Source organism: Hemibagrus wyckioides, linkage group LG05, assembly GCF_019097595.1.
Source record: "Hemibagrus wyckioides isolate EC202008001 linkage group LG05, SWU_Hwy_1.0, whole genome shotgun sequence".
Lineage (NCBI taxonomy): Eukaryota > Metazoa > Chordata > Actinopteri > Siluriformes > Bagridae > Hemibagrus > Hemibagrus wyckioides.
Genome location: NC_080714.1, coordinates 5,176,662 through 5,204,151, shown reverse-complemented (window position 1 = coordinate 5,204,151; position 27,490 = coordinate 5,176,662). Strand labels below are relative to the sequence as shown.

Here is a 27,490-nt window from a genome sequence, read left to right as displayed (position 1 = left end):
GTGTTACTCAGTGTAATTAGAATCCATGTCTAAATCTATCTGACATCAGCATGCTTAATGAAACACGCGACAGGTAAAAACAAGGTTCCCCCAAACGACATTTTGAGACCTCTGACTTATTTCCATTTGCCAATCCACGCTTTCAGAGCTGTGAGGGCGGAGCTTAGGTTCACGATAAACAACGGCATTAAGTAATGTGGGTTGTTTTTTTTTCTGTTGTTGTTGTTGTTGTGTACAGTTAGTACTCAAAACAAATTCCTTAATTACTCCTGCCTTGCTAATTGAAATGTTAAGCACTGACGGATCTAATTTTAGTCACGAATCTGGAGCTTCATCGCTTGTGAAAGAAGCAGGGTGAGTTAAAAGATTAAAACAATGAATTTTACACCAAAAAGAATACTAATTGAGAGAAGAGTACCAAAAAAAAGCAAGAAGGACATGATCCATATTAGCCGTGAAGGACGGAAAAAAGAAAGGGGGGGGGTGAAGGAGAGAGAGAGGAAGAGAGGAAGAGAGGAGAGGAGGGATTTATCTATTTTTAGCATCCGTCTGATGGGAAGGCTACGGTGCCTCCATGGTGCTGCACTGACATGCAATACATTGCACACAGTTTCACACTCAGGCACACAGAATCCTTTAAAAAAGGTTCGAGTGTCTGACATTATGGAGGTGTTTCGGGAAACATATTAAAGTTAAACAGCAAGGAGCGCCGAAGGAAGGTGTTCACCTGAGTATTAATCGACTACTTCCATCTCTGTTTTTTAAAGGAATCATTATGTTGTTATTTTTGTTTGTTTTTTATAAAACAAAAATGCATCCGTATTTAAATTAGCCATCTGTTGCTTCGGATTCTGCAGCAGCCATCTCATCCTTATAAATAGATTGAAAGGAAGAAACTTATGTCCCTCCAGAGCCAGTGTGTGTGTGTGTGTGTGTGTGTGTGTGTGTGTGTATACAACATAAGTAGAAAATACAAGACTGAACTAAACAAATATGTAAGGAATAACATATTAATAGAAATAATTTGACCTTCAATAAATTCGGTTATTTATCCAATATTATCCATTACATTATTTACGGATGTAATAAAGGAGAATATGAAGCTAGTGGGTGCAAGTGTTGAGGATGCAGAAGATAGGGATAGGTGAAGAGAGATGATTCGTTGTGGCAACACCTGAAGGGAAAAGCCGAAAGAAGAAGAAGAAGAAGAAGAAGAAGAAGAAAAAGATTATCAACTATATTATTGTCTATTTTATCTATTAAAGATTGCCATTTAATGTTATGGAAAGTGCACAAACTGTAAACCTGTTCCTGTTATTTTGATCATTTTCATGCACTTATTATTGTCTTTATTTATATTATTTTATATTTACATTATAACCGAAGCATTATTAAGCATATAAGCGAAGGCATTTCAGCTTCTGACTCATTCCACTACAATGGGAATGGCATTATTTTACACCTGGTGTCTGCAGGAGCTCCTGAAAACGATCCTCAACAACATTCATCATAAATTTAAGAACAGTTACAAAGCTCTTTTTTTGCAAGCCGGAGAAAGGTGTCAGACTGAATGCTTCATCAAATATAAACGATTCTGAAGGTAAGAAAATAACCGGGATAAAAAAAAATATATATAGCCCTGGTTCTTGATTCTGATTGGCTGAGTTGCGTTCGGAGATGTCGTAAATGACTCTTTAAAGAAACAGTTGTGACCTCATTACATCTGAGATGAGGAGGACGATGGAGACATGCTAAAAAGTTGTTGAAGAGCTGCATTTTGTATTTGTTATGCAAATAATACCAGTGTCTGGGGTGAGGGGGAGAAACATTTATATTACATATTTATTTTTCAGCTTGGTAACATCCAATAATATTCTATACCCATGATCTGTTACATGCTCAAATGTGGCACCCGGGACACATGATGAAACTTTTCCTCTTTCAAAAACAGCAGTTGATATCAAGCTGAAAGCCGCAATAACGCTGACCGGACTGGATGATAACCGAGTATAAAGCATTTATAATTATGCCACGTTCTGCGTCTGTGTGTTGCTAGGCAACCATTCTGCTAAATGTTCTGCAAAAAGAATGTTCCATGTCATTCCTAACAATATCCCAAAGCTGTTCTGTACACCATGGCTCCTTCTTGGAGCTCATTGCTTTTAATAGAAATGAACATTCATGCTATTTGCCCAAAACTGGGACTTTATTTAAAGATAAACACTACATGTTGCTGAATGTAAACGTTGCTACCAGAGATACTGTTTACAAAAAAACGGGAAAAAGTAGTCCATTGTTGATATGGCCATGTTTTCTGGAAGGATGTTTATTTAGCATTTTAGGAAGGAGTCTCCAGTATCAAAACCTGTTGCAACAAGAACTAACTTGTAAATCTGTGAATAAGCACAAGAGGAACAAAGCACTTTTGGGGGTAAGAGTAAATCGACTTCTTGCTTATTTTCCTTCAAGCACATTTGCAAATTATGTAGAGTTGCCATATGCAAAAATGAAAAGTTCAACTCTTTTTACCAGAACACTGGCGCTCCATTCCGCTGGAGGAACGGAAAATGACATATGGGACAATCATTAAAAACGAATGAATGATTTTATGGCCAGTCACAAGTCTGATATAAATGAGTCTGTTGGCTTTTAGTGTGAGGCGTGTATATTCCCCTCTGTTGGATAACCTTACACAGACTTTTAGTTTAGGCTTCAAAATTTAGAAGCACTTACTGTATGAACAAGCACTTGGGGCATTTCAGAGAGCAGAAATGGGTTTGATACCAACATTTACTTTAAGAATACAAACACTTGTGTGGAAAAAACGAATCATTTGGGGGTTTTTTTAAAAACTTTTCTAAGAATATATTGCCTCTAGTAGGAAAACAGAAAACAGAAATACTTAAAAACACCACTCTGGAGTGTCACATGACAAAGAAAATAAATGCTGAACATGAACCCATCCAAAGAAATTCCATTTTTTGGTCTCAGGTGAAAAGCTAGTTCTTTCATCCTAGTTTTTCATTTATAACCAACAAAATTCAAAAGCTCATGCTTTTTAGAAACCCTCTGAGATTGTCTGAGTTACACCGGGAACAAAATCCTCCACAAAAGTCAGACCCTTTAGTCCAAAGGAATAAAACAAGAGCTTATGCTAGTTGAGACACTTAAAGCCAAAGATGTTTCATCAGGTAGTTCAGTTCACAATTCAGTGTGTCCTGACATATCCCCATATAATAACACAGAGGCAGTTATGAAAGCCTGCACTACGTTAAAGGCAACAAGGCTCCTAATGAATGTGTGCTTGTGCAGGCTAATGGTCGCATACACAGTAATTAAAGGAGGCCAAGCACAAGCATTTGTTCATTAAGTTGATTTCCTCCTGTGCACCTCAAAATTGTATCAGGAAATTAGCATAAGAAGCTGTAGCTTGAGGATATTGTTCATATTGGCCCAATGAGACACGATAGAAAGAATAGCCAAGAACAAGATCGCTCCGTTCTCTTCTTTCCCCTAGACTGCTAGCCTGAAATTGCTTTCGTCTTTAAATTCATTTCTGCTGAATATTGACAATTTGGCTCCCGCGGCTGCTGTTCCTTCATAACACTTTGCGCTTGATAGAAAGTGGGCAAAGAAACCCTCAAGGTTTTCATGATAATAACAGCTGTTTTTATTATAACAATGAAAAGCTTTTTGTCATTGTCGAATGTTTACTAAATGATGCTTTCTAATTGATGCTTAAATCTATCGCTTTATAGAAACAGAAATAAAAAAAATAATAAAAACAACAATTTAATCATGAATGGTTGTCAACAGATTTTTCGTTGAAGAAGCCCTTCATGTTTTTAGCCACAGTTATAAAGCTAAAAACATGAAATTGCTTTATTATTCAGCTTATTTTATCATTTACATGTTAATTTCACATCAAATTTGTTGAATCAGTGTTCAATAATGTATTTGATTGTAACGTAATAAAATAAATTATTTGTCATTTTTTGCCACAGTTAATATGAATTGTTTTTGTTTTCTGTTTTATTATTATTTTTACATTTTTTATTTATTATTATTTGACTACTTTTTGGTTCTTTATGTTTCTGTAAAGCTGAACTACTACTACTGCAATTAATAATAATAATAATAATAATAATAATAATAAATCATCATCATCATCATCATCATCATCGTTATAATATCTTTATGACCTTTCCATCAGAAAGGCATCTATGTCCAATCATCCAAAGGTCCATTTTGCAGTCCCCAGATTTATTTTTCTTTCAAAAGAAACAGATTTATAGACATATTATTTCTCCTCCTACAACAACAGATTCAGGTGCCACTGCCTTTGTGCAATTGAATCTGTCATGTTTGCTTTTTTGAGCCGTAAATATACGCTTCCGTCTGCAGCATGACTGACAGCCGAGACGTAAACACAGGGGTTTTTTGTCCTCATGCGTACAAAACTTTTGCTTTGATCACACAGTTATTATGTCTCATGACATTCCTCAGAGCTTTTGTAAAAGTCATGTCATTTGTAAAAAGTAAGGACTAAATAATGAGGAGGATCAGCTGAGGGAAAACTATATTGTTAATCATAATTTTACTTCACTATGCGTTTATTCATCGGCGGGCCGTGCGTTTCACACCTAGGCCTTCACTGGTGTCCTTCCTGAATTAATCCACCTCTATACCATCATTATGGCGCCATGGCAATAGATACTAATCAACCGTTACATAGCAAAGTAAAAAAGAAATTAGGCTACAGTATTTCACACCTCACAAGGAATAGTCAATTTTATTACAGTCTGCCTTGAAAATGCATTTGTAAAGATGTCTGTGACCAAATCGATTTCTTCTCCTCTGTCAGCCATTGTGAGTTAAAATATATATATTTTATTTAGTTTGATTCGCTGCCTCTGACTACTCCAATTATCCAGTCAAAGGACGGGAAATTGCTGACGTAATCGTACGCCTGTTAGATGGCCCCAGTGACGCCGACTCGAAATCTGATTGGTTAAGGTAACAATTTCATTGCCACTTATTTTAAGCTACGGGCGCCTGCACTATTGATTCTGAAGGCCTTAAGGCAGATTTCTTTTACCCTGGCAACCCATGATGTCAGCCACTGGCTGAAATATGATTGGATAAATACTTTTATCATAAATATACACTACTGGAAGCAGCGCAACCAAGAGAAAAGCTGTAAAATGTAGAGAATAGACTGTTGGGGATAGTTTAATACACATTCATGGAAAAATATATTAAAATGCAAGTCAGTGATTCAGATCACTGAGAAGGCCTTGCTGGCCCTGACAGCCCTCCACTGCGCTTATTAATTGCTTAGGTTGATCAAAATGGGTTTATAATGGCTTTATATTAGTCTTGTCTTAGAAGTTAAAGCACTAAATTCAAATTTTATTGGTTACATATACAATTACACACGGTAAGACATGCAGTGTAATGCTTTTTATGACTTACAATTTATCTCATTTTATACAGCTGAGTAATTGAGGGTTAGGGACCAGAAGTGGCAGATTGGTGAACGTGGCATTTGAACTCATGACCTTCAAATCAGTAGTCCAACGCCTTAAACTAAGCTACCACATTGAACGCTTCCTCCAAGATCCAACCCGACCAACCGCATGTTTTTTAATGCTGTTCATGCCATTCCTGAGATCAGAATCACACACACGGAGCTTGCACAAGCGCTATCAGCCCTCTTCCCCATACATGAGCTCAGGAATGTGTTACGACATCCCTTCCACAAAGAACACAAGGGCAAATTTTGCGATCTTGACTCTAATGTATGCTGTCTCTTGTGTTCGCGCCACCAGAGAATAATATCAAGGCTTTATAGAAGCTGACAGAAATCCAAGCGATTCAAAACTAAGACTGAACTGAACACACACACAGCCACTTAGGAATACTACAGCATTACAAACTCATTCTACTGTATACAGCAAACTGAACATGGTGATTGAGCCTGCACTGACTATTACATAATATCACTTATGTAATAAAGATAATAACATAATACACAGGTCATCAATCCCCTCCGAATGTTCCGGCACGGCTGATATCTAGCCGAAAACGAATGCTGTACTCGAACGTGTTTACTGTAGATGATACATGAAAAAAAAAAGGCTACAGAAATACATCAAACGCACATTCCTGCATTCACAGATTCACATTTCAAAGCCTATTGCTAACAGGCTGATGTAGCGACAGCACTGAGGTTTTTGAAAAAAAAAAAAAAAAAGCTGAACATTTCTGCAAGCAACAAAGGATAAAAAGCATGAATAGATTCAGCTGAAGATGTTTGGCCATGAAGGACAAGCAGTGAATTTTTTCAATTGTGCTTTCAGCACAGCTCACGACCGAGAATTTCTTTTATTTAATCATTTATGACAATCCAGTCAAAAAATGTACTCCCCACAAACAAAAGTGTTCAAAAACACTTCAAGAAGAATGGCTGAGAATTGTTCAAATTTTTTGTGGCACCAGAAGTTTAAACACGGCAAACTTTTGACTGATTTTTTACAGGTTTTGTTTTGTATGATTTCAGTGACATTGTGATTTTTTTCCTTCTAAAAAAGTATTGATATACAGTAATCCCCCGTTTATCGCGGGGGTTACGTTCCAAACCCACCCGCGATAAACGAAAATCCGCGATACAAAGACGCCGCCCCCAAATGCTTTTTTTTTTTATTGTTTAAGCCGTAAATTACCCTCCCATACTCTTTAAACACACAGAAAACATTTGCAAGCATATAGCGAGATGAATTTTGTGTAAATTCATAGAAATATCACATTTATAGTGAGTACTGTATGTATGTATGTTCCTTGCCAGAAGCCTTGGAAGGTGCAGAGTGTTTGGGCGACATAATAGGGCTTGCAGAAAAAACGTAAAAATACATCGTACACAGAACAAAAGGAAACACTCGGGACAGTGACACGTGAAGAACTGGGGTGCAGGAGAATTCTGTTTTCCTTTGCCCAACTGCACACATAGCCAGCAGCCAATCACAACCGTGATTAAATGAATGGGGCATTCCGATTGGCCAGACTCGTTCCTCTAGCCGTACTGTGTTTTGATTTTCGCACCACGCTTTCCTAAACAACATGTTATATGTTGCTCAATTTTTTCACGGTCACCTGAATTATGCACTGAAAACAAAAAAAAAAAAAAAACATCTAAATAAATGAATTACATGAAAAATGAAACTTTGGTGAAAAATACTGTATATTACGGTGGCCAAGAAGTGCGATAACAAAACAACAAACCCGAATACAAACAAAACAAAACGACAAATCAGAAAACTAAATAACAATCGTCCCCCAACCCCAAAAAAATAAAAATAAAAAAGAAAGCCTGAAAACAAAATAACAAATCAGAAAACACAAGGACAATTCAGACAAAACGGAAAAGTTCAGTAAGGTTTGCGAATGGAATCCTTACTGCTGATTGGACGAGACATCTGTCACTCAAGATATACAAGAAGTATGAAATTGTGTATCTAACTTGTGTGTGGAGTTCTGCATTCACTTTAAACCATTATTTCGATTATTTCGAAAATGACAAACATATATTTATATTTATAAGGAAATGGAATTCGTTCAAGAGAAGGACGTTCATATGGCGTGATTTTGGATATACTGATCATGGTGTATCATGGCGTAAAGATCTCTAAAAACACACCTACAGAAGGCAGGTATATTTTGAGGACTATTCCAGATTAAAGAATGTAAGGAGCGCTATAAGAGCAGAGCTGTGTTCATACGCTCACCAATCCAGTTTCTACTGCTGCAGCTACTGCTGGACTCGCTGTAGATCCTGAATGACCGATGTCTCGTCCAATCAGTGGTAAAAACTCCACTCGTGAACTTTTCCTACCTTTTCCGGTTTGTCTGAATTGTTGTTTTGTTTTCGGATTTGTTATTGTATTTTTGGATTTGTATTTTTTAATTTTGTTTTTGGATTTGTTTTCCAATATATTATATATATTTTTTTATTTCTTAATTTTTATTTATTTATTATTCCTTTGCACTTTTCGCCCACCGTAGTGTATGATCACACCGTAGTGTATGAAAAATCACATGATTTTTTTCATGTTCAAAATATGATTTATGTGTTTTCATGGTCTCATGCATATACAAATGCATTCGACTGATGCACATTTTTCACATTTGCAACTTATTCCACACATGATCACATATGAAATGTAGATTTTTTTTTTCCTAGCGAAGCTACACGTCAACAGACACGCCACTGTTTCTTTTTCTCCCTTAGACATCGTTATTATGCATCCAACCCCTCCAAAATCTGAGCGATCTTCCTCCGCATTGTTCTAACCTGTCACTCAGGCATGCATATTGAGTTTCTAGTCGCTTCTGTGACATGCTGAGAGAGTGTGTTGCTTTTGCCTGGGCCAAATAAAATGCCACCGGAGACCAAATCTCACCAGCGAGCAGAACAAAACACGCCATCACGCCTGATAACAGCTCAGACCCCTGCTGTCAGTCAAAGCCTAAAATCTTCTGAAATATCTCCGGCACAGCAGTGTAGTGTTTATACAGATAGCTCACATCACAAGGTTCCTTCAGGATTGCACTCATCTGAAACTCGAGGCTCTGTAAATCTGCCCAGACGCAGCACCTTTACTTGGGGAAATGTTGATAATGACAGTATTTCTATAATTATATGTCCATCTTTCAGCAATGGAAGTGAATGGAAGCTTGCTCTAAACAGCCTCAGCTGTAAGTCAGACGTGTCGGACCGATGAATAATTGTAAATGTGACAGCCATTGAACATAAGTTGATTAGAAATTCTTTACTTGTCACATTGAAGGATTAGTGGATACTTTCTCTATTGACTTCCCCGCTCTGACAGTAGTTCCAATCTAATTGCAAATTGATATTAATCCCTTCTAATACGTTATTGTTTCCATAGTAACAGCTCATTCCGAGGGACTCGCGTGGCCGATGCTCCACATGATTCCTAATAAATAATCAGATTTTTAATGCAAGGTGGCATAGCGGCGAGAACATTTGCCTGGTATCTCTGGGATTCCCGTCTTCGCCCTGCGTTCGGAGTTCTTCCAAACATGTTCTTTGCATGTTCTTCCCATGATCCAGTGGTTTCCTCTGGGTTCTCCGGTTTCCTCCTGCAGTCCAAAGACATGTGTTGAAGACTGATTGGCAGTCTAAATTGTCTGTAAGTGTGTGATTGTGCCCTGCGAATGGTTGGCACCCTCCAGGGTGTGTGTGTGTGTGTCCGCCCTTGTGCAGGAGAAGCGCCACTGCATATGGATGGATGGATGGATGGATGGATCAATGGAGATGGTGAAGATTTCTGTCCACAAATGTCAATAAACATTTATAGAACGAGTCTCTAGGAAACAAAATAGGATAATGTCTTTAGAAAAGAGGAACAGTTTGCACTTTCAAAGTAACACACAGCATTATGCAGATGTCCTAAAAACACAAGCTGCAATTATTTTTGCCGTATTACATCCTAAAAGCTTTTTACAGCTGCCATAATGCAAGTGATAGAAGGTCTGTGGATGTTTCACGACGTCAAACAGAAAATTGAATAAATGTGTCGTTCTTCAATAAATCAAAAATGTAATTGTTGGCAAATGAAAGAGTATGAAACTCTCTGGGCATGCTGTTATCAGAAAGTCATTCATTATCTTTATGTCGCTATAATATAAAAGGGACCAGGTGTTTAATTTCTTACTTAATGGAGTGCTGGCTAGTTGGGGTATAAAAGTTAAAACATCCAAACAAATTTCTTATAAAAAAAAAGAAAGAAAGAAAGAAAGAAAGAAAGAAAGAAAGAAAGAAAGAAAGAAAGAAAGAAAGAAAGAAAAGCACAAACACCTTCAAGTCAAGTTCAGCCTTGACCAGAGCTCTATAAATATTGCATGGTAGTTCTATCCTCACACCATGAACTGCCTCAGGAATAAAACCTTTGATCTTTAACTCTGGAGGGAGAAACAACAACAACAACAACAACAACAAAAAAAAGATTTCAAACTGGACAACCCAAACTAATATTGACCTGAATCATGTCATGTTACCTTGACCTTGCTGTAAAAGTCAGCAGAACATCAGCAATAGCTAGGCAACTAGCTGCTAATAATCAATTCAGTTACATTTACAAAAAGATTTACATCCCACACCAGAGGTGAGATGAAGAGGAAAATCTCCCCGAAACAACAAGAGGAAGAAACGTAGGATTCGGAAGGGGTGAAACTGTTTAACATTGTGGAATAATTCCTGCATGGAAATGCTAACTTCACGTACTGTATGTTTTTGGAGTATAGACATAGGTGATAAACTTAAATCTTTCTTGTATTAAATGCATAAAATATAAGATAGAGCTATTTTCCGTATAGCTGTCGAGCAAGCTACCATGTCCTAAGGTATGATTTAGCAAAGTATCGATCACATCGACGTGTTGTTGATATGCAGCATTGGGCTGATTCTCAAATAATACTGTTAATAAGGGTGTGGCCTGTTTCTGAAGTAACCATAGCAACCATCTCACTTCCATCGCCCCTGTATTCTTCTCTCTCCTCCTCCTGTCGCAGTCTTTGTCCTTGATTCGTCTTGAATCATTTCGCTTTGCAACTCTGTTCTGTCACATTGTTCTGGCCTGCAGTGGAAACAGGTAGATCTGAGCCAAAAGCTGGGACTTCAGTTTCCTCAAATCCGAACTGAATCTGCCATCTGGAGCCGGAGCTTGTTTCATGCACTGGGGCCAACAGTGGTGGAGGAACAGCGGGCAGAATATCATTAATATGCTGATTATATTACATATCTGGCCAAGAATCGCTGCAGTTGTGTTCGTTCATTAGATTCATTTCAGAGACGGCAATAAAGGAATTGATTGCTTCTTTCTTTCTTTCTTTCTTTCTTTCTTTCTTTCTCTCTCTCTCTCTCTCTCTCTCTCTCTTTCTTTCTTCTGTTTTTCCTTCCTTCCTTCCTTCCTTCCTTCCTTCCTCTCTTTCTCTCTCTCCCTTTCTACTTTCTTTCTTTCTTTCTTTCTGTTTTATCTTCCTTCCTATCTTTCTATCTCTCTCTTTCTTTCTTTCTTTCTTTCTTTCTTTCTTTCTTTCTTTCTTTCTGTTTTATCTTCCTTCCTCTCTCTCTCTCTCTCTTTCTTTCTTCTGTTTTTCCTTCCTTCCTTCCTTCCTTCCTTCCTCTCTTTCTCTCTCTCCTTTTCTACTTTCTTTCTTTCTTTCTTTCTTTCTTTCTTTCTTTCTTTCTGTTTTATCTTCCTTCCTCTCTCTCTCTCTCTCTCTCTCTCTCTCTTTCTTTCTTCTGTTTTTCCTTCCTTCCTTCCTTCCTTCCTTCCTCTCTTTCTCTCTCTCTCTTTCTACTTTCTTTCTTTCTTTCTTTCTTTCTTTCTTTCTTTCTTTCTTTCTTTCTTTCTTTCTTTCTTTCTTTCTTTCTTTCTTTCTCTCTCTCTCTCTCTCTCTCTCTCTTTCTTTCTTCTGTTTTTCCTTCCTTCCTTCCTCTCTTTCTCTCTCTCCCTTTCTACTTTCTTTCTTTCTTTCTTTCTTTCTTTCTTTCTTTCTTTCTTTCTTTTTTTCTTTCTTTCTTTCTTTCTTTCTTTCTTTCTTTCTTTCTTTCTGTTTTATCTTCCTTCCTCTCTCTCTCTCTCTCTTTCTTTCTTCTGTTTTTCCTTCCTTCCTTCCTTCCTTCCTTCCTTCCTTCCTCTCTCTCTCTCTCTCTCTACTTTCTTTCTTTATTATTATTATTATTATTATTATTATTATTATTATTATTATTATAAGATAATAAGAGATACACAGTCGTAATTTTATTTTCATATTTTCTGTAGAAATAATTTTAGAGTTTTAAACTTATTGCTGAACATAAGAGCAGAAACATACATAACATACATAAGACTTTGTACATTAGTCATTTTAAATAGTGTATTTCCCTAAAAATAACAACCTATTCCTTAAACTTACTATGGTGTTTGGGTCAAATCGACCCACTTCATAATTTTATGATTTAAATTTATTAATGAATGCAATTAATGCAGAATGATGTTTGACATTTGTTGTAAATCATCCGCATTTGTAGATGCATTTTTGAGAGCTGTATTTCATCGCCAGTGATAAATTTTTGTTTTTTCTGTGCTTCTATTGTTGATTTGATAAATCAGCTCAAACTAATGAACATTAATTGAAAGGTTCTGATTGAAATTTCCTAAACCAATAACTGTATATTTTTCTATAGTTCTTACGAATATGGATCTTCAGTGCAGCTTTTAACTGAACAGCATTCACAATCCTATAGCAGGTGGCTGGATGACTCTTTACACCCCATCCATTTGGACTCAAGGTTTGTTTGTCCAACCCTACATGTGTTTGTCTGTTGATATCGACAGCATCCTGTGCAGTAAAGAATTTATCCTCTATAGTAACGAGAGCCTCCACCAGATGTTAAACTGCGAGTCCATGGCGCAGACAGATGCTGCATTGCACCTCCTGAGGTGTTTATAGACAAACAAATGCCTCTTTTAAAAGCACAGTCTCCTTCAGAAAGTCTAGACACATTAAGCTGATTGGTGCCGGTGTGGAGCTTAGTTTTTGAGCACAGTCTTTTTTTTTTTATACCGTGAATGGATTCATACTACAGCAAACCCTGGAAGAAATCCAAGGTGACTTTATTAAAATTATTGTATTGTCAATTGTATAAATTTTATACAAATTTTAACATACAAAATATGGACAGTATATTTCATAGTAATGTCTTAAAACAATCATATAACAATATTTTACCAATCCTAGCTCACTGTACTTAGAGTTTACATTGGAATTAAAATATTTCACTAATCTTAATTTGGGAATCTACTTGAAATCTCACGCTTGAAACATCCTTTCGACTTGGAAAGTTATTTTTATTCAACCCTGTAACCCGGACACGTACATTTCTATGAAATAAGTTCTTAATTTTCTGACAATAATGTTAATCTCGGTTCTAAATTAAATTTCTTTTTTTTTATTTTAGTAAAATGACATTCATTTTGAATAAAGTAGTAAAAGTAAGTACTTTAGTAAAATATTATTATTATTTTCTTAAAAAAGGTAAGTAAATTATTCATGTACCTCATTATGTGGATGCCCATTAACCATATTTTGTGTATTTGATCATTCTATGCTAAAACACTCAACCCTGTTGGAAGGAAACACTAAAAAAACCATGAAATATTGTTGCCTAAAATAGAATACCAATTTTCTGTTGCTGTAAAATTCAATGTACAAATATGAAAAGCCATGTCTTACGAGATACAAAGGCTAAATGGTACTGCAATTGAGAAACCACCCACCTACAGACACCAACATCTTCCCCAAAAATTGTATAGCTCTTAACATACTAGCGTTAGTTGTTTTTGTTACTAATTTAACATATGTGACTGACAGCAGCCTGCAAGGCGGGAGGTAAATGACTACTCTAACAAAGTCTGTTCTCCAGCTACAGCGAGATGCCTGGAAGGCAAAAAGATTTTAAAAAATCAGGCTTCACAATCAGCGTGAAAGCATCCGAGCTGTCAAAATGGAAATAACATGTGACAGCAGCATTGTAAAACCCAAGGTGCCTCTATCCGTATCAAATATTTTAAGCGAGGTGATCATTTCTGGGACTGTAAAACCGTAGGATTTAATATTCTCCACCATCCTCCTGTGATAACTCTTCTGTTTCTCACTTTTTCCCCCCCTATTCCTTCACTACCTCATTTGTGAATCAAGTCTGGAGATGTGTTGAGATATACTTACCGAGAACCGTTATCACTGAATATGTCAGGATGACTGATGAACGTTTCCAAAGAGGTTCGCTAATGTACACTTATCGCTGGCATGTGAGTGGTTCATGCCGATATGTTGAGAGATGACTTTTAGAGTGTTCCAGTGCTCAGAAATTTGTCCCAGAATGCTTATTAGTGTCTCTGCAGCCCGCCTGGGGAGATTCTTTACACCTAAATCAAGCATCGATCTTCTAGCAGGCCAGACTTAGAGGTGAAATATTCCGACTCTTTGCAGAGAAAGGATGCAGGGATTAAGATACGGGGTTAGGTATACACAGGTTCCTCCCCTGAGCACAGCTTGACTATTTTTCATTGAATACACCTGGGGATACCCTCCATTAAGAGTGAACATCTGAATGGCCTAGGATTCCTTAACACTTATCATCTGACCCAATTTACATTTTGTGGAGTTTTGTAAATAGGAAATTAAAAGAAAGTCATATCTATCTGATATATAATGTCATCAATTTCCCTGGACCTTCCTGGATGGTATGTGTCATCTATGTACTCATTCTTAAGCATGAAGTAGGCAAGCTATTTTTAAAACATAAATGAGACACATGTACTAGCTTTACAGGGACTTACATCAGCTAGACTTGTTTCACGATGTCGTGCAATATCACAACAGGCCATGTGAAAGAAGGGTTACTTTAGGATGATTTGGATGGTTCAGGAACCTTTTCCTAAGAGGAAAAACTTGGTTGTATGGTTCTATGAGGGACAAATCAAAGAACCTTCAGCACCTCTAACAGTAGAGCCACATTTAATAACAATGTGTTTGTCTTAATACATTACACTCTTAGAAAAACAATGTTTATTGGGTCCCATACAGGACCTATATGGAACTACTTAGTTATATCCTAAAAGATTCAAAAGTTCTACTGTGACAACAAAGAACCCCTTAGGCACAAAATGTTCTTCGGGCTATTCCAATTGTCTTAATTTACATTGCACTGAAATACATTTGCATTCAGTATATTGCATTACATATTTTTTTTGCAGGATTATTACAAGGAATTACCCAAATGATGAATGAATGAACCCATAAAAGGTTCCTTATAGAAACTTTTCACAGGCAATTTGATTGAAACCTTAAAAATGGTTCTATATAGAAATGAAGTGCCAAACAGAACCTTTTAAATTTCCATATAGAACCTTTCAAAAGTGCATAAAGATTGATATAATAGTTGAAATGTTTACTTTGCATTGTTTCAAGGGGCCTCCAGTTTCAGTATTTTGTAATAGTTAGAGTTAATAATGCAACTTTAAGTTCCTTACCCCAGGAGGGGAAATTGTCAGAGGCAGAGTTAGCAATTCTTGATATTATGACAAGCCAGTCTCCATGAATGATAGACAAATGAGGCTGGTGAAACAGACAAGAACTAACTTGTATTGCAAATGTTCCACAACATTAAACATAAATGGATAAAGATAAATGCATGTAGCTGTAATAAATAAGAGCAATGTTAGTCTGGGCAAATTAAGAGGAATAAAACCCTTCAGGAGGTACAGTGCAGGAAAAACAAATGATTATTCACGGTGGTATCAGTAATTACACTTAATGCCAGAACACATCACATGACCTGCCTGTTTACCTATAACAGCACATTCTAACAAACCTAACAAATGGAGGGTGTGTCTACAGATATATGTTCGTTGTTTATATGTTAAATGTCTATATTACTAATAACTGAGAAGAGGATGTGATATGTGAGATATTTAAAATATTATTATGTAATGTATATCCTTAATATATTAGGATTGTGTTGCTTAAAACAGGAGAGCTTGAAAATACTATGATCCAATGTGAAAATTAAATTTGCAAGAGAACTTTATCCAATTTTCTCACTCTGAAAATATTTATTGTTAGGATCCATTGTCATCCGTACTACAGAACAGAATGTAACTAAACAATTAAGATATTTTTCCAGGCAAGTGAACATTTTTAGGCGCTTCTTCATATTTTATGCCCTTGCAGATAAACCCATGTCAACCATGCTTTGCTGATGTGAAAGCTTTCGCAGCTCTCCTGATAAGAGGCTATGAAGAAGGGAAATTTATCATCACACATACACATGCTCTGCTCTGTGTTTGACATCCTAAGCCGAAGGCTCGACCCATTCTGGGCCTGCGTGTTGCCCCTGGAGATCTGGTTTCACCGTTTCCTCTCACACTCTTCTCCTTTTTTTATTTCCACTTTCCTCAGGATTCAAAGGCCAGAGGCTGTGCACCGGCAGCCTAGTGAAAGACGGAATTAACGACTGTGTCCTTGTCCTCGAGAGCGGCCATTTACGAAAAACCTGGCACTCTCTGGGGGCTGCTGCGTAATTCAAACCTGTTTTATCACAGTTTCACTGTATGTGGAGATAACAAACAGTTACACCAGGCCAGCAGTGATATAACTGCCTGTGTGTCTCTGTAATACCATGGATTCAGAGGATGAGCCCTTGTTGCTTCAGGCTATGTGGGACTTTAGTGAATACGAGGAACAAGATGATGAAGAAGAGAAGGAAGCTTGTGATGAAGGGGTTGAAGTGATCAGGGGAGAACCGGTCTGTAGAGGATTGTGGTGGGCGGTAGGATGGATTTACACTCGGCCCTGGGCCAGTGGAGTGGTTCTTGTTGTAGGCTTTCTGATTCCCTTAACTCTTTCTGCGTACATGTTTCTCTACTGCGAGCCCCTGGACATTGATCTCTCCTACAGTGCCTTTGAAGTAAGGAGCCATTCATCTGCAGAGCGCTTCGATGCACTCACCGTTGCACTGAAAAGCCAGTTAGGGTCTTGGGATAGACACAGACGTGATGCGGAGGGGTTTGATTTTGAATCGATTGCCCTTAGAGATTTCCTGTTGCTAAAATTAAACAGACAGGAGAAGCAGCCAGTGGTGGCCAATCAGACACGACTATCTGAGGTGTTGGAAAAAAGGCAGGGTAAATTTGAGAAACCACAAAACCAGGAAGACAGAATTAACACTAAAACAGACCAAATGATGCTTGATGGTGAGAAACAAGAGGGGAAAATTAAACACACTAGAAACGGTACAGAATATAACCGAACACAAGTGAAGGAAGAAACAAGTTCAGCTCTTGTCAGAAAGCCAAGATACGCAGGTTATTCCTACCTTCAGACCCAGGCTCTCTGGAGGATGGAGCTGGTGTTTGTGGCTCAGGGTGACAAAGACAACAATATCTTCACCCCAGAGCGTCTTCACACCATCCACCATGTGGAGCGACTCCTCATGCAACATCCACAGTTCCAGCAGTTTTGCTGGAAGCCCCTGGAAGTGTTAAGGGACCTTCCTCTGGGACCTTCATACTGCTCACCCCCAAGCTCCCTCCTCTCCTACCTCTTCCCCAGCGAGCGAGGAGGGAAGATCTACTTTGATGGCATGGGCTCAGACCTGGCAGATATACAAGGTGAGATATTTATAGCCGCCAATTCAAACTACATTGACTTTTACTGGTTAGAATAGCTTAAGATTGGTAGTCCAGAAGCTTTCTCAATTGTCCCTCATGTTTTTGATTCACTTTATTGCACTTAATAAAACAATGCTTAGCATCGTTAAACTTGATATTATATCTATATCATATACAGATGCAGTTATTAAAATAAACCTAGCCAAAAAATATGGAACTTTTCACATTTTTCATTGTTGGCACAGGTGCTTTGAGTCTGGCAATCACCCACCCCCAGTTTTATTGGTATGTGGATGAGACACTCACTCCGGACAGCCTCCATTCCTCCATCCTCCGCAGCGAGATCCATTTTGGAGCACCACTGCCATCTTTCTACTCTCTACAAGACCGACCCCTGGAGCAGAGACAAAGGTTCAGGAACTTTGTGGTCCAGTATGCTGATATTCTGGCTCAGCAGTCCACCAGGTTAAGTACAGATTACTAGAAAATTTGATAGCTATTAACTGAATGTCTTGGAAGATTAAAAAAGTTCATGGACATTGAAGTTTCAGTTAATTCCTAATGTCTTATCTAATAAACTGTTAATTTGGTTAATTTAGTTCCCAAATAAGTCAAAAAATTTTTAATCATTACAGTGTCAACCTCAGTGTCAAAGACACTCTTATTCAATTTTAAGCTTCTCCACCAAATTATGAGCATCATCTTCCACTACTCGCACAATACTGAGAATTCCATTCTTGCATGCTGGCTAAGATTCACAAAATTAAGATTCTTCCAGATCAGTCTTTGCTTTTACAAAGTCCCTTTCTGACAGTACTTTGTAACAAAGGCACTAGGATTTGAATTTCACATAATTTTCCCATTGTTAATACTTTAAACAAATGACCCTATAGATAATAAAATGACATAAGTGTCTTGATCAAAATAATTATCCCTGTAAGACGGGATTAGTGTACTGAGATGCAATTAAGATAATCCACATTACATCCCTCTGAACAGCCACACCAAGAGATATTTTTGTTCCTTGTTTCTAAGTACTCTGCATAATGCAGAGCTGCCAACATGTCTAACAAGAAAATCTTAGCAGGCAGAAAGAATTGCGCCATCAAATCCCTAATGAATTTTGGTGGCCCCGATGCCAACAGCATAAATGATAAACAGCAAGTTCTATCAAGAGCTTTTAACAAATAGAGACCACAGCCTCGCCCTCTTCACAAATTCACAAAGTCAGCATCATGCATCCTGGGTCCTTTCCACTTCAGTGAATTATGTGTCCTGTCCCCTTCAGTGAACCCTGTCCTTTCCTAATCGGTGAATCCTGTGTCCTTTCCCCTTCAGTGAATTATATGTCCTTTTCCCTTCAGTGAACCCTGTCCTTTCCTACTTGGTGAATCCTGTGTCCTTTGCCCTTCAGTGAATCCAGTATACTTTCCCCTTCAGTGAATCCTGTCCTTTCACCCTCAAGTGAATTTAGTGTCCATTCCCCTTCAGTGAATCCTGTCCTTTCACCCTCAAGTGAATTTAGTGTCCATTCCCCTTCAGTGAATCCTATGTCCTTTCCCATTCAGTGAATCCTGTGTCTTTTCACCTTTAGTGAATCCAGTGTCCTTTCCCCATTCAGTAAATTTTGTGTCCTTTCACCCTCAAGTGAATCCAGTGTCTTTTCCACTACAGTAAATCCTCTGTCTTTTCCCCTTCAGTGAATCCTGTGTCCTTTCCCCTTCCGTGAATCCTGTGTCCTTTCCCCTTCCGTGAATCCTGTGTCCTTTCCCCTTCGGTGAATCCCGTGTCCTTTCCCCTTCCGTGAATCCTGTGTCCTTTCCCCTTCCGTGAATCCTGTGTCCTTTCCCCTTCCGTGAATCCCGTGTCCTTTCCCCTTCCGTGAATCCTGTGTCCTTTCCCCTTCCGTGAATTCTATACTTTCCCCATTCAGTGAAATCTGCGTCCTTTCACTCTCAGCTGAATCCGGTGTCCTTTCCCCTTCAGTGAAATCTGTGTACTTTATGAATTGCTTTTCTGCCAGATGTATTTTAGTCATGTTTGGCATGATAACCATTTAACTGTTAAAGATGCAAAGCATGTATTTTAAATGTTTCCCATATCACCGTAACAAGACAACCAAGGTAACAAAACCATGAATGCTCAAGCTAAACCACAGATGTTGGCACCTTTGCATAATTTTCCTTGAATCACAAACCTTCCTCATCTCATGCTGGCTCCATTCCATCCGTTCTTTGTCATTTTTTCCTGCAGTTCTTTTCACTACTCTCTTTATCTCTTTCCCAGCAAGGCAAAGGTACTGTACTGGGGTGGACATAATTATTCCTTAGAATGGCATATTATATGGAGTGATCTAATAAGATAATTCCTTGTTCTTTCATCAGACCACCGATGCGGAGCAATCTTTTTTCTTTTTTTTTTGTCCATGCTATCCTCTTTCTTTTGTGCCCTTTAGAATCTTGTTCATGGGCAATTTGCTCTCAGGCTCTTTCTCTTACCCACATATCTCTTCCCTGCTGTCCTTTTACTTCTCTCTCCATTTCTTTCACAGCAAGGTGAAGGTGCTCTATGGGGGAACAGAGCTTTTTGATGATGAGGTCAGGAGGACGTTCCACAGCGACATGTTGCTGGCATTATTCAGTGGTGCCTGTATAGCAGTGCTGGTCTATATCCTCACTTCGTTCTCATGTAAGGATTGCATGCATTTCTTCAGCTTGATGAGAGCACTTCTAGGATGGGATTATTTATGAAATCATTTCTCTCTGCAACAGTGGTTTGTTGCAATCAAACAAAAAATATTAAATTCTCTCTTTAGTATCTGAAATAAGCAAAACAATAGTTTTACTCTGTTCAGGTCAAGAAGCATTTAATTTCTAGTATAAGCTCAACCGTTGCATTTTTCTGGATTATCCACATAATATGCTCTCAAATCTTCTTAAAGCACAAGTCCATGAAAATATAAACCTCCTAAAAGTGTATTCAACCAAACCAACACCGCATCACCACTGAGAAGGATTAGATTTGTATTTTAAATATGCTTAACACTTTCTGGTAAGACAAAGCTAACTAACCTGAACCTCCTCTATTTTCTTCTCCTTTGTTTGTAGTGTTTCTGACCTTCTTTGGCTTGGCTAGCATTGGCCTGAGCTGCCTGGTGGCTCTGTTTCTCTACCACGTCATGTTCAGGGTGAAGTACCTGGGCATTCTCAATGGTGTTGCAGCCTTCATAATTATTGGCATTGGTGAGTGCTGAATGAATCAATCAATCAAGCAATCATTCAATCAATCAATCAATGATCAAATCTTTCGATTATCATTTTCTATAATTCCCTATTTTCTGTAGAAAACATGTACCTATTATATCAACTAAAACTATTTATATGCTGTTAAACGGTGGGCAAATCAGTATCACACAGATTTCATCAAATAGAAAATAAAACAACAAAGAAATTGTAAAACAGTAACAAGGGCATACTTTACACTGGTTTCATTAAACCTCACTGTAGCACGTGCTTCCGAATTCCAGCGCCTGCTGCGGCTTTCACATTTACAAGATGTTAGGATTAGCATGCCTTACCATGGACAGAAAATGAACATGTTAGCTATTCTCGAATAATATCTTTTAGGTGTAATGTGAGGACAGAACAATACAAATGTTGGCCAATGACTTTACCCGTGCAATGATGAAACATTTACTGGCTTCAAGATTCAAGGAGAACCTTCTACTATGCACTGTTTAAAAGACTGTCCATCCAGCCATATACTGGTTAATCATAACATTGAGCCACTGATGCAACTGAATTCTTCTTTTAACGGCTCAGCAATGGCAGATCTATTTAGAAGGATTCTTTTCTTCTGTATCCTCAGAAAATTTCTAATTCAGAGTTCGCCATTGACAGTAAACCTTTTTCAGAGAAAAACTTTGTGAGGCACTTGGAGACTTCTTGTTCTTATTGAACCATATATATATATATATATATATATATATATATATATATATATATATATATATATATATATATATATGTCCTGTCCTTTCTGTCTCTCTATCTTTTTCTAGGTGTGGATGATGTGTTTGTATTTATCAGTACGTTCAGACAGGCAGCTCATGTTGTAGGAGCTGAGCAGCGTATGCTTCATACTGTGAAGACAGCAAGTCGTGCCACCTTCCTCACTTCCTTCACCACAGCAGCTGCCTATGCAGCCAATGCCTTCTCTCAGGTACTGATCCAACAGCATTTTTCTTTTCTTTTTGCTGAAACGTGCCAACATCAGCTTCGACATCGACCAAATAATTTCCTTTGTGCGGTTCTGAGACATGGAATCAATTCTATAATCATTCATCTTAAACGTCAGAAGTCTGCCTATTTTTCAATACCTAGCTTTAACTGTCAAGAACAAATGCACACATTTCCATTCTTTTTTTTCTTTTTTTTTTTAGCACATGACATACAAAGCTGTTGCTGAACAGCCGAGATTTGTGATAGGTCTCGGGATTGATTGCTCAAAAGGAATTGTTTGAAAGCTGGTTGTTTAGAGTAGCCTTACCCTGAAGAATTTAATAGCGAATAAACAACAAAAACACAAAAGGAACGTTGGTTTAAAAGAAACAGTAAAAAAAAAAAAACCTTTTTTGATGCAGATGCTGCAATTATGTGAAATTTTTTATCTCCAATTATTTTTGACAAGCTGCATCTAATATCTACACCAAATACATTAGCAAGCAATTTTAAGTAAGACATTACATTTACTTGTGTCTTGATGCCACAATTTTGTTAAAAAAAAAAAAAATAGGGCAATAATAGAAGACCAAACAAAAATCATTCACTATATCAAAAAGGAAAAAATAAACACCTTGGGACTATAAATGAGGCGCATTTTGACAGATGTTTTCTCAGACATCATTAAATAAGCTGTAACAGCATCACAAACGAAACGACAGTAAAGCTACAAGGCACTGCTTTTAGACGTCTTTTTAACCTTGAGTGTCATCGGTTCATGTTTATTTAGCACCTGAAAATGGAAACCTGACTGGATTCGTGGGTGTAATAAAATATGTAAAAAAAAAAAAAAGAAAAGAAAGAAAGAAAAGAAAAGCAATATAATTAGAGTTATATTTGACTTTTGGACACTTGGCTCCACTTTATACATTATGTATGCAGATCCCGGCGGTGCATGACTTTAGTCTGTTCATGTCTCTCATCGTGAGCTGCTGCTGGCTCTGGGTGTCAATTCTAATGCCCGCTGCCCTCTGCATTTGGAATCAGTGTGCTGCTGCCCATGCTAACGCCTGTCCAAAATGGTAAAGTACTCTATCACTTTCTGCTCAGTAATATGTCTGGATCTGTCTATCTATTTATAGTGTGTACTGCTTGTTGTTTACTACAGGTGGAGTACTCTGAATACACTCTCGGTCAATCTCAGCCCTCTTTCTGATGAGGATGATGACGTGGCTCTTTTGACTGTAGAGACAGAACCAGGTGTGGTTGCTCCCAGTTAGTTTGCTGGCTTTTTACCAGTAAATGGATTTATGGGACATTTTCAGATCAGTGTATACAAATGAATTGTTTTTTATCGACACAAGTCTGACTAAGTCAGGACTCTGTTGGCTTTCAGTGTATTGTAGATGTGTGTTTTTCCCTCTGTTGGATAACCTTACACAGATGCTTATGAACAAGCACTTGGGTCATCACAGAGAGCAGAAATGGGTTTGATATCAACATTCACCTTTGGGTGTCACCCATTTGGAAGGAAAAAAATGAATGATTTTGGGGGGGGGGGATTTTGGAATTTTGAAATATTTGGAAATATTTTCTATGAAAATATAACCTCTAGTATTCTTGGGAAAAAACAGAAAAACTCATGAAAACTACAAATTCTTAAAGCCCCAAGTTACTTTCATATGGGCTTCATATTAACTTCCACTATGACCAAGACATTCAATATTGAATATGGACACAACAAAAACAGACACTAAGTCCATTTTTTGGCTTCTGGTAAAAAGAGTTAATAATCAGAATACTATCATTGTGCCCTTTATATTAAATATACAGTCTGAACACTTTTTAGCAGGTTTCTCACATTGTAGGAAGATGCTGTAGCTCCTCCAGGTCACATACGGGTCACGTCTATGATCGTTAATTGTAAAATATGTCCAGAATACACTAGGATTACATCAGAAAAATAATTAGTGTTGGTCTCAGAGCACGCTTTGTGAGCTTTAGTAAATGAGCACAATATCAGATGTTTAGAGAATTTAAGGCACTCAAGTGTTTAACCCATAGCTCTATTAGAAAGAGCTAGTTTGGTTCGTGAACGAGAGAGGACTGAGGTGTAATATAGGACACCGGGCATTAGTATGTCTGGCCGCATACACATCTCTTTCCGCCTGTATGGCAGATGACACATGATGATGTCGGGGGTCACGTCAGCCTCGTTCCCCTCATCATCAACATCTCCACTTAGTTCAGCAGGTCGCTCTGCACAGAGCTATGACTACAGTGATGGGCAGCTTAGTGTTATACCTCATTCCTCTCTGCCAGCGAACATTCACTTTTAGTTGAGTGACAGAAAAGACTGGAACATGCTGTATATCCAGACTATATACTGTACTATAGGGGAAGGGATAATAACCTAGTGTGCCAATGGATAAAATAAAGAGAAGAGATGGTTAGTTAGTAGCTTTTATTTAAGCAGGATAAAAATTCGTTGAGATTAAATCGATTTTTTTTTTTTAAATCGATCGAAAAACACAACAATAATAAATATGATTAAAAAACGACATAAAGATATACATAGTAATGTGCATGTCATGGTGTGAAAGATTGGAGATGAAACGTTTGAACCACAAAAGTTGTAATTACGAGTAGGAAATCTAAACTTAATTTTAAGCTCAGACATTTTTATTCTGCATTTTTATATTTCTATACATCTTCTATATTTCAATGTCCATTATTAAAAGTGCTATACGAATAAAGTTGAATTGATATATCAGAAATGTATCAATGAACATGTCTGTAGTTGACAGTAAATTCTTTGAACTTGAATGTTTACTTGTTACGGAAGCTGATTTCACATATTATGCTATTTTCTTGGAGTAGATTTTGACAACCTTGTTGTACTTGTAGTTAATTAAAAGAATTTTTGCCATCATCTCTGACCAGAGTGGTTAAACGTCCCAACTTGTAAATAGGAACTTCCTAATGAAGGAGGATTTGGACACACAGAGAGAAAGCAACAGATGTGGTCATAATATGCAAGTGATAAAAACACAGAAATGTATGATGGGAAGCTCAAGAGGCTGCGGAGTAAACCATTTCCATAAAAGAGCTTAAATAAATAAATAAATAAATGAATTTAAGAGACACGGCTAACTACGAAGCGACGACCGGATTAAGATCCAATGAACGACCTCATTCAGGAGGTCGGAATGCATTCTGGGATATTGTGCTGTGTTAATAATACCAACAAGTACTTCCAACAAGTCGCAAAAAACTCCAAGCAATTTAACAAGCTGACAGAAAATACCCCAAGCAACAAAAAGAGAAGCATATATAGGTAGCATTCACATATCAATATAAAGTATAGCGGCTAATTCACTATTAACATCAGATGTTAATGTAAATAGATTGATTGATACATACTTATCATGTTAATTGAATTCTATTCAATATGTATTGTCCTTTTCTTGGAGATTTTAAGCTAAAAGGCAGGAAAAGCTTAAAATTCTGAGTATTAGTATTAAATTTTAATATTTAAGCTTATATATAATGTTCAGCTCAACCCCTACTACTGTATTTTTCCATTTGGTGATGCCAATCAAGCAGTTCACTGAATTAAAACCCACTTCATTTTAAATAGTTTCAGCTGAAGAAAGGCAGATGTTTATTTAAGTCTGGATTCTTGTATCCCTGCTCTGTTAAATCCAGCACAATTACAATGCTTGGCAGTAACAGAAACCTGCTTGTCAATCCTCTCCAGATCTCCACGACTCCGAGTTCGATGCGGCTCTGCTGCGGCTCCCGGATTCGTCCACAGAAGGGAACATTGGGTTGGTCAGTGCCAAACTCCAGAGGGCACTGCGATCCTGGGTGGCTGAGCCTGTGGTAAAGAGACGTAAAGCAATTATAGGTGAGACTGAAATTCCGATAAGACGAAATAGATTTCCTTTCTAATATTATGTATGGAGAGGATGAAAGGGGGGAAATATTACATAGCACGCAGGAAAATTTTGCGCTTCAATTTGCAAGTGAAGGTTCCGATTAATTTTCTGATAATGGTGCGGCTGCATATCTTTTTTTTTTCGAAGTGCTAATTCGCATTTGTTATCTTTTCACTACTTATACAAGGACACGTACTTTATGTGTGCTGGATGCGCCATATAAATGTATAACGTATAGCATAAGCGATAACGTGAACTAAGCTGTTTCGCAGATGTCAGGAAACGTAACTATATATATATATATATATATATATATATATATATATAAGTACAATATGTCATTCGTCAATAAATGAAATTCCTGACATAGATGAGAAACAAAACAAACAAGCTCAACTCCATTGTTCTCAGCTCTGTACATCGTGGTCCTGCTTACGTCAGCATGCTGCTGCGGCCTCCTTAAACCAGCCAGTCATGCTCCTGCGCTCTTCCATCACAACACCAACTTACAGCAACTGCTGGATCTCCGTAGCAACCTGAGCGCTCAGGGGATCTCGTGTCACATGTGCTCAGGTGAGACGCGCCACTGGGGTCGCTATGTATCTCATTTCCTTCCATTCCATTCCTATTACCTCAGAGGAGCTCTCCCATTCTTTCCTCCCCAAGTTCTTAATAATGCTCTTGTTCCTGAAGGAACCAAAAAGACAGAATAAATCAGGTATGAATAATTCAAGAGGGGTAGTAACCTCCCTCTAACCGACGGTTAAAGTGAAACCGAACTAACTCTGGTACCGCTTTGCCCCAGAATGCCAGGCTTTTGTTACTTTTTTTTTTTTTTTTGCTGTGCTGCATTATGGATGCTGCTAAAATGCTTTCTGTCTGTGTCCTCTAGGAGTGTTTATGGAAACACCGCACAGCTTGCACAGCAGCGTCCACGCTATGAGCTCCACAGCAAGGAAAAGCTCCCCATCAAGCCAAGCAGCAGGGAGTCTGAGACAGCAAAACACTGTTAACGCTACACACACTGCAACAGGTCTAATTTACACTGAAACTGTACAATGCATGTGAAGACAGCTTATAGTGCACCACTGTATATGTCATTATTATTTTTTTGCATAAAGTAGGTTTTATTGATTTTACACTTATTTTATACCTAAACATTCTCCCAGCTTTGGCTTTTATACACACACGCTAACGCCCTTCTTTTATACGGTGCCATTACTTTTCTTCTAATTAAAGGGTTATTCACTGGTTTCGTATGTGAATATGAACCACTGAGCAATCTGAAGTGTAAAAATGCAAAACTGCTTCACCGTCAAGGTTGACATTAGCAATTCAGGAGCTCGTGAAATATTTCTGACTAACCGGATCTTCATGAATACTACATTCTCACGTGCATAAGATTTACAAATAAATTCGTTCATGTCTAGTTTGATAAATTGGTCTGTGTGTGTGCGTAAATAAGGTTCATCTTTTTTGTATATAAATGATATACAAAGCTCATCATATCAAGGTTCAGCAGGTGGTTTTGTATCCATAAATTAAAGGCTTACTTTATCTTCACTACAGATGGCCTTCTGACAGTTTTTGTGTCTAAGCTGGAGGTGGATGCACCTGTCACCCTCTATCGCTACTCTCTTAGTGCCAGCATGCCCGCTCCCTGGAGAGCGCTGAGCCCCAGGCATGGAGACGTGCCATCATTTCAGGTCCATACACACAAACCAGCATGTCTCACTGGTTTATGTATATCACGTACACCACAGGTTTCTCACCCCTGGGTTTTTGTAACCAGGGAATAAATTCCACAGACTCACAGCTTTACAGATTTATTTTAGGAACATTATTATTATTATTATTATTATTATTATTATTATTATTAAACATGCACAATAATATTTTGTCTGTTTAATAGAGTTTTCTATTTCTGATATTTCACTGACAGAACATCAGGTCCAAGGCATCAACACATTGTTTGTTTGTTTTTTTATTTTATGTATCATTACTAGAGTTTAGATTAAACCTACCTTATTAGGGTGACCAGATAATCAGGCTAATAATTATTTTTTTAAAAACAAACAAGCAAACAACA

General features: G+C 37.7%; 1 protein-coding gene across 1 annotated transcript in view; it reads left to right on the top strand.

Moving 5' to 3' along the window:
- The window catches only part of disp3 (dispatched RND transporter family member 3), a 42,614-nt gene that overhangs the window by 5,659 nt on the left and 9,465 nt on the right, over window positions 1-27,490 (top strand). Inside the window, exons 2-12 of the mRNA XM_058390039.1 lie at window positions 16,030-17,240; window positions 17,486-17,705; window positions 19,792-19,928; window positions 20,348-20,482; window positions 21,301-21,461; window positions 22,403-22,542; window positions 22,629-22,720; window positions 25,221-25,370; window positions 25,813-25,974; window positions 26,294-26,434; window positions 26,971-27,107. Coding sequence (XP_058246022.1) covers window positions 16,250-17,240; window positions 17,486-17,705; window positions 19,792-19,928; window positions 20,348-20,482; window positions 21,301-21,461; window positions 22,403-22,542; window positions 22,629-22,720; window positions 25,221-25,370; window positions 25,813-25,974; window positions 26,294-26,434; window positions 26,971-27,107 — 2,466 coding nt within the window. The 5' untranslated portion in view covers window positions 16,030-16,249. The remainder of the gene's footprint in view (window positions 1-16,029; window positions 17,241-17,485; window positions 17,706-19,791; window positions 19,929-20,347; window positions 20,483-21,300; window positions 21,462-22,402; window positions 22,543-22,628; window positions 22,721-25,220; window positions 25,371-25,812; window positions 25,975-26,293; window positions 26,435-26,970; window positions 27,108-27,490) is intronic.